At 43.1% G+C, this 7,920-nt stretch overlaps 1 protein-coding gene across 3 annotated transcripts in view; it reads left to right on the top strand.

Annotated features, from left to right (window-relative positions):
• LOC115206463 (serine/threonine-protein kinase ULK2) overlaps positions 1-7,920 on the top strand; it is an 87,867-nt gene that overhangs the window by 59,464 nt on the left and 20,483 nt on the right. For 2 of the 3 annotated variants that reach the window (XM_029773495.1, XM_029773494.1), the window contains exon 5: positions 453-489. In XM_029773495.1, the coding sequence (XP_029629355.1) occupies positions 453-489 (37 nt within the window). Of the gene's footprint in view, positions 1-9; positions 96-452; positions 490-7,920 lie in introns of those variants that run through there. The other variant, XM_029773496.1, reaches the window with a different exon arrangement.

Raw genomic sequence — 7,920 nt, 5'->3', positions numbered from 1 at the left:
TCAAACCAATGCTTTGATCAGTGGAAGCTCTGGTAACCAACAGGATTTAATTGGTGGTTCAACTGACAGAACTGGAAATGGTGGACAGACATGGGGTAGAGGCTAGCATACATTTTCCTACCACCTAGCTGCCCTCTTTCTCCTCCACTTTCTTTCCCCTTCTCCCTTATACCTTTTCTCTAACTCTCTCACTAACTCTCTCTGTCTTTCTTGGACTACTCTCCTTTCCATTCTCTGTGTTGACTAATGCCAGGATTAACAGAGACTGTCAGTACTGATAACAGCACAGCCATTCATCAGATTAATTGATGAGACCCATCGTTATCTGGGCTTTGTGGTCACACACAACACACGCACGTTCGCACACACACACAGCTTGATACTGTTAATCCATGTTGTTCTTCCACAGCCAGTTAATAGAATGGTTTTGTTTGTCTTGTTCCTCCCCACAGTACTGCAACGGTGGCGATCTGGCTGACTATCTGCAAGGTAAGCATCACACTAATCTCAACACACACTGGGTATTATTCATCAAAACAAAGTAACTAGCGTTGGAGAGGAGGGTGTGTGTGTGTGTTCCCAATGCATGGGAGTGCTGTGTGTAGGAGCTACCACAGTGTATGACACAATGGGTTATTTCTTTAGCACCGAGGTCAGCACAGCTCTGACGCAAGTCTAGAAATGTGCCATCTCAAAGGTCACTCATCTCTCATAATGCTTCCCAAGAAAGCACCAAGCACTGAATGTCTTAATAGGATTCTGCTTGTGGAGGTCTACGTGGTATGTCATTGACTTTATTGATATAGTAGTCCATAGCTGTGAATTGCATAACACACACACCTGCCTCCCTGTTGATATCAACAACAAAAAAGTGTCAAATACACGTGTTTAGCAGATGTTATTGTGGGTGTAGCGAAATGTTTGTGTTTCTAGCTCCAACAGTGCAGTAATATCTAACAAGTAATATCTAACAATACACACAATCTAAAGTAAAGGAATGGAATTAAGAATATATAAATTTTTGGATGAGCAATGTCAGAGCGGCATAGACTAAGATACAGTAAATAGTATAGAATACAGTATATACATATGAGATGAGTAATGCAAAATATGTAAACATTGTTCAAGTGATTTGTGTTCCAATTATTAAAGTGGCCAGTGATTTAAAGTCTATGTATATAGGGCAGCAGCCTCTAATGTGCTAGTGGTGGCTATTTAACAGTCTGATGGCCTTGAGATAGAAGCTGTTTTTCAGTCTCTCGGTCCCACCTTTGATGCACCTGTACTGACCTCGCCTTCTGGATGATAGCGGGGTGAACAGGCAGTGGCTCGGTTGGTTGTTGTCCTTGATTATCTTTTTGGCCTTCCTGTGACATCGGGTACTGTAGGTGTCCTGAAGGGTAGGTAGTTTGCCCCCGGTGCTGTGTTGGGCAGACCGCACCACCCTCTGGAGAGCCCTGCGGTTGCGGGTGGTGCATTTGCCGTACCTGGCGATGATACAGCCCGACAGGAAGCTCTCTATTGTGCACCTGTAGAATTTTGTGAGGGTTGTAGGTGCCAAGTAAAATTTCTTCAGCCTCCTGAGGTTGAAGAGGCGCTGTTGCGCCTTCTTCACCACACTGTCTGTGTGCGTGGACCATTTCAGTTTGTCCGTGATGTGTACGCCAAGGAACTTGAAGCTTTCCACCTTCTCCACTGCGGTCCCATTGATGTGGATAGGGGGTGCTCCCTCTGCTGTTTCCTGAAGTCCACGATCATCTCCTTAGTTTTGTTGAGGTAGAGTGAGAGGTTATTTTCCTGGCACCACACTTCCAGGGCCCTCACCTCCTCCCTGTAGGCTGTCTCATCATTGTTGGGAGTCAGGCCGACTACTGTTGTGTCGTCTGCAAACTTGATGATTGAGTTGGAGGCATGCGTGGCCACGCAGTCGAGGGTGAAAAGGGAGTACAGGATGGGGCTGAGCATGCATCGTTGTGGGGCCCGTGTTGAGGATCAGCAAAGTGGAGATGTTGTTTCCTACCTTCACTACCTGGGGGCGGCCCGTCAGGAAGTCCAGGACCCAGTTGCACAGGGCGAGGTTCAAACCCACGGCCTCGAGCTTAATGATGAGCTTGGAGGGTACTATGGTGTTGAATGCTGAGCTATAGTCAATGAACAGCATTCTTACATAGGTATTCCTCTTGTCCAGATGGGATACGGTAGTGTGCAGTGCGATGGCGATTGCATCGTCTGTGGATCTATTGGTGCGGTAAGCAAATTGAAGTGGGTCTAGGGTGTCAGGTGAGGTAGAGGTGATATTATCCTTGACTTGTCTCTCAGAAGTGAGTGCTACGGGGCGATAGTCATTTAGTTCAGTTACTTTTGCTTTCTTGGGTACAGCAACAGTGGTGGACATGTTGAAGCAGGTGAGGACAGCAGACTGGGATAGGGAGAGATTGAATACGTCCGTAAACACTCCAGCCAGCTGGTCTGTGCATGCTCTGAAGACGCGGCTAGGGATGCTGTCTGGGCCGGCAACCTTGCGAGGGTTAACACATCTAAATGTCTTACTCACATCGGCCACAGAGAAGAAGAGCCCACAGTCCTTGGTAGCAGGCGACGTTGTTGGCACTGTGTTAGCCTCAAAGTGGGTGAAGAAGTTGTTTTGCTTGTCCGGAAGCAAGACGTCGGTGTCTGCGACGTGGCTGGTTTTCTCTTTGTAGTCCGTGATTGTCTGTAGACCCTGCCACATACGTCTCGTGTCTGAGCCGTTGAATTGCGACTCCACTTTGTCTCTGTACTGACGTTTTCCCTGTTTGATTTCCTTATGGAGGGAATAACTACACTGTTTGTATTCAACCATATTCCCAGTCACCTTGCCATGGTTAAATGCGGTGGTTTGCGCTTTCAGTTTTGCGCGAATGCTGTCATCTATCCACGGTCCCTGGTTAGGGTTGGTTTTAATAGTCACAGTGGGTACAACATCTCCTATGCACTTCCTGATGAACTCAGTCATGGATCATGTTTGCATATGTACAGTACCTACTCATTCCAGCGTTTTCTTTATTTTTACTATTTTCTATATTGTAGACATCACAACTATGAAATACCACATGGAATCATGTAGTAAACAAATATATTTTATATTTGAGTGACTTCAAAGTAGACACCCTTTGCCTTGATAACAGCTTTGCTTACTCTTGGCATTCTCTCAACCAGCTTCATGAGGAAGTCACCTGCAATCCATTTCATTTAACAGGTGCGCCTTGTTAAAGTGAATTGGTGGAATTTCTTTCCTTAATGCATTTGAGCCAATCAGTTGTGTTGTGACATGGTAGAGGTGGTATACAGAAGATAGCCCTATTTGGTAAAAGAGTCCATATTATGGCAAAAACAGCTCAAATAAGCAAACAGAGGCAACAGTCTGTCATTACTTTAATACGTAAAGGTCAGTCAATACAGAAAATTTCAAGAACTTTTAAAGTTTCTTGATGTGCAGTCGCAAAAACCATCAAGTGTTATGATGAAACTGTTTCTCATGAGGACCGCCACAGGAAAGGAAGACCCAGTGTTACCTCTGTTGCAGTGGATAAGTTCATTAGAGTTAACTTCACCTCAGATTGCAGCCCATATAAATGCTTCAGAGTTCAAGTAACAGACACATCTCAACATCCACTGTTCAGAGGAGACTGTGTTAAGCAGGCCTTCATGGTAGAATTGCTGCAAAGAAAGCACTACTAAAGGACATCAATAAGAAGACAAGACTTGCTTGGGCTAAGAAACATGAGCAATGGATATTAGACTGGTGGAAATCTGTCCTTTTGGTCTGAGGAGTCCAAATGTTATATTTTTCTTTCCAACCGCCGTGTCTTTGTGGAACACAGAGTAGGTGAACGAATGATTTCCGTATGTGTGGTTCCCACCATGAAGCATGGAGGAGGAGGTGTGATGGTGCTTTGCTGGAGAGACTGTCTGTGATGTATTTAGAATTCAAGGCATACTTAACCAGTTTGGCTACTGCAGCATTCTGCAGCGATACGCCATCCCATCTGGTTTGGGCTTAGTGGGACTATCATTTGTTTTTCAACAGGACAATGACCCAACACACCTCCAGACTTTGTAAGGGCTATTTGACCAAGAAGGAGAGTGATGGAGTGCTGCATCAGATGACCTGGCCTCCACAATCACCCAACCCCAACCCAATTGAAATGGTTTGGGATGAGATGGACAGAGTGAAGGAAAAGCAGCCAACAAGTGCTCAGCATTTGTGTGAACTCCTTCAAGATTGTTGAAAAGCATTCCAGGTCAAGCTTCTTGAGAGAATGCCAAGAGTGTGCAAAGCAGTCAAGGAAAAGGGTGGCTACTTTGAAGAATCTCAAATATAAAATATACTTTGATTTGTTTAACACGTTTTGGTTACTACATGATTCCATATGTGTGATTTCATAGTTTTGATGTCTTCACTATTATTAAACAATGTAGAAAATTGTAAAAAATAAAGAAAAACCCTTGAAATGAGTAGGTCAGTCCAAACTTTTGACTGGTACTGTACATCAACATCAGGTAGTTATGTGTTAATCCCAGCAGAGCTACAGTTGAGGAACAGAGAAAGAGCAGGAGAGAGGTCATCATGAAATAGACACCATAACAAATGGGGAGTCTTAAGAGGCACCGAGGAACAGAACGTCCCAGTGCAGCATGTTTAGTGTAAATATTGGTGTAGTGAGGAAAGCAGTGTTGTGGACTCTGGTCCTCATGTTGTTCTGATTCACTTGTTATCAGGGGAACTGTTTTTATTTTATTTTTTATGTTGTACAGGTGCACGCTTTCACATCACTTCAGGGCATGGTACAGTGTCTGTACCTCTGTTTTAGCACGCACTGTCACACACACCCTTTCTGTCGTGTTCTCTCACTCTCACTTTGCTGTTTCTCTTTCTCCCTCTCTTATAAACCCTTGTATAATAGCATCACACAACCATGTTATGTTATTTCACTAATTGCACAACTTTGCTGTGTTAGAAGAAGTTACCTCTGTTGTACTTTAGAGAGAATGTTGTTAAATCCCTGATTTAATGTGTGTAAGCACGGTTAGATTGAAATAAGATCCATTGTGACGATTAATGGTTTGTTTTACCCAGGAATCCTTTTAGCTAGCAGCTCACTGGATTAGCTAATGTTGTTGTTTCACTGCAACCAGTACAGGCAGGGACCAGACACACTCCACTGCCTGACCTCGTATGCTAGCTAACATTCACTGTTAATACTTGTATTACTTAGGCTGCTAGTGTTCAAACAATTACTACCCTAATCAGTTGTGCTTGCATAAAAGATGTAGACTACTTGCAGAATAAGCATTTTGTGCATGTTGCTTTCCCTTGGATTCAGGGTGCAGTTGAAGGGGTGCAACTTTCACCCCCCCCCCCCCCCCCCCCCCACACACACACACACACTCTGCATTTTTGTTCCCCCCAGTTTTATAATTGGAATGCAATACAAAACTAGGAAACGGTGTGCTTTAGGACCATGTGGACGCCTCCTAGCGGTCGGGTAGGCTGTTTGGAGCGTCTATCTGACTGGATAAAATATATATATATATATATATATACAGTTGAAGTCGGAAGTTTACGTACACTTAGGTTGGAGTCATTAAAACTCGTTTTTCAACCACTCCACAAATTTCTTGTTAACAAAATATAGTTTTGGCAAATCGGTTAGGACATCTACTCTGTGCAAGTAATTTTCCCAACAATTGTTTACAGACAGATTATTTCACTTATAATTCACTGTATCACAATTCCAGTGGGTCAGAAGTGTACATACACTAAGTTGACTGTGCCTTTAAACAGCTTGGAAAATTCCAGAAAATGATGTCATGGCTTTAGAAGCTTCTGATAGGCTAATTGACATCATTTGAGTCAATTGGAGGTGTACCTGTAGATATATTTCAAGGCCTACCTTCAAACTCAGTGCCTCTTTGCTTGACATCAAGGGAAAATCAAATTAATCCAGCTAAGACCTCAGAGAAGAATTTGTAGACCTCCATAAGTCTGGTTCATCCTGGGAGCAATTTCCAAACGCTTGAAGGTACCAAGTTCATCTATACAAACAATAGTACGCAAATATAAACACCATGGGACCACTCAGCTGTCATACCGCTCAGGAAGGAGACGCGTTCTGTCTCCTAGAGATGAACGTACTTTGGTGCGAAAAGTGCAAATCAATCCCAGAACAACAGCAAAGGACCTTGTGAAGATGCTGGAGGAAACAGGTACAAAAGTATCTATATCCACAGTAAAACGAGTCCTATATTGACATAGCCTGAAAGGCCGCTCAGCAAGGAAGAAGCCACTGCTCCAAAACCGCCATAAAAAAGCCAGACTACGGTTTGCAACTGCACATGGGGACAAAGATTGTACTTTTTGGAGAAATGTCCTCTGGTCTGATGAAACAAAAATAGAACTGTTTGGCCATAATGACCATCGTTATGTTTGGAGGAAGCCGAAGAACACCATCCCAACCGTGAAGCACGGGGGTGGCAGCATCATGTTGTGGGAGTGCTTTGCTGCAGGAGGTGCAGGTGCACTTCACAAAATAGATGGCATCATGAGGTTGGAAAATTATGTGGATATATTGAAGCAACATCTCAGTCAGGAAGTTAAAGCTTGGTCACAAATGGGTCTTCCAAATGGACAATGACCCCAAGCGTACTTCCAAAGTTGTGGAAAATGGCTTAAGGACAACAAAGTCAAGGTATCGGAGTGGCCATCAAAGCCCTGACCTCAATCCTATAGACAAATGTGTTGACAGATCTGAAAAAGCATGTGCGAGCAAGGAGGCCTACAAACCTGACTCACACCAGCTCTGTCAGGAGGAATGGGCCAAAATTCACCCAACTTATTGTGGGAAGCTTGTGGAAGGCTACCCGAAAAGTTTGACCCAAGTTAAACAATTTAAAGGCAATGCTACCAAATGCTAATTGAGTGTATGTAAACTTCTGACCCACTGGGAATGTGATGAAAGAAATAAAAGCTGAAATAAATCATTCTCTCCACTATTATTCTGACATTTCACATTCTTAAAATAAAGTGCTGATCCTAACTCAGCTAAGACAGGGAATTTCTACTAGGATTAAATGTCAGGAATTGCGAAAAACTGAATTTAAATGTATTTGGCTAAGATGAATGTAAACTTCCGACTTCAACTGTATGTCCCCTCCCACTTCTAAAACGCCCCTGCTTAAATGTAAGCAGAGGCAATCAGTCATTAAGGGAGATGGAGGTATTGAGTGCGTATAACTGCTGGCAAATGTTTTGTATGAGTCCCATGTGGCTTAGTTGGTTGAGCGTGGCGCTTGCAACGTCGGAGTTGTGGGCTTCGTTTCCCACAGGGGAAAAGTATGAAAATGTATGCACCCACTACTCTAAGTCACTCTAGATAAGAGTGTCTGCTAAATTACTAAAATGGAAATATAAAAATGTAAATGCATATTAATGATCAGTGTGGGTGAAACGTTAGTGTGTAAAATGGTTGTAAAAAGTTGTATCTGTGGCCTCTAGGCTAGTGCATAGTGGATGGGTAATGTCCTTTATAGAGATTTCAGTGTAGTATGGGTAATGTAGTTTTGTATAGATAAAATATCCTAATAGCCAGTGTGGGTGTAGTATTCTTTTACCACTGCATCCCTGGTCTTCATACATTATGTGCCAATACATTAACTTCTATGGGCTAGGTACCTGCGGGACACAGCCAGTGAAATATCAGGGCGGCAAATTGAAAAACAACAAAACAACAAAATGTCATAATTCAACTTTCTCAAACATACGACTATTTTACACCATTTTAAAGATACACGTCTCCTTCATGTAACCACATTGTCCGATTTCAAAAAGGCTTTACAGCGAAAGCAAAACATTAGATTATGTTAGGAAAGTACATAGAC

Source organism: Salmo trutta, chromosome 13, assembly GCF_901001165.1.
Source record: "Salmo trutta chromosome 13, fSalTru1.1, whole genome shotgun sequence".
NCBI classification, from domain to species: Eukaryota; Metazoa; Chordata; class Actinopteri; order Salmoniformes; family Salmonidae; genus Salmo; species Salmo trutta.
The sequence above is the reverse complement of the archived record's forward strand: the minus strand, read 5'-3'. Positions and strand labels throughout refer to the sequence as shown.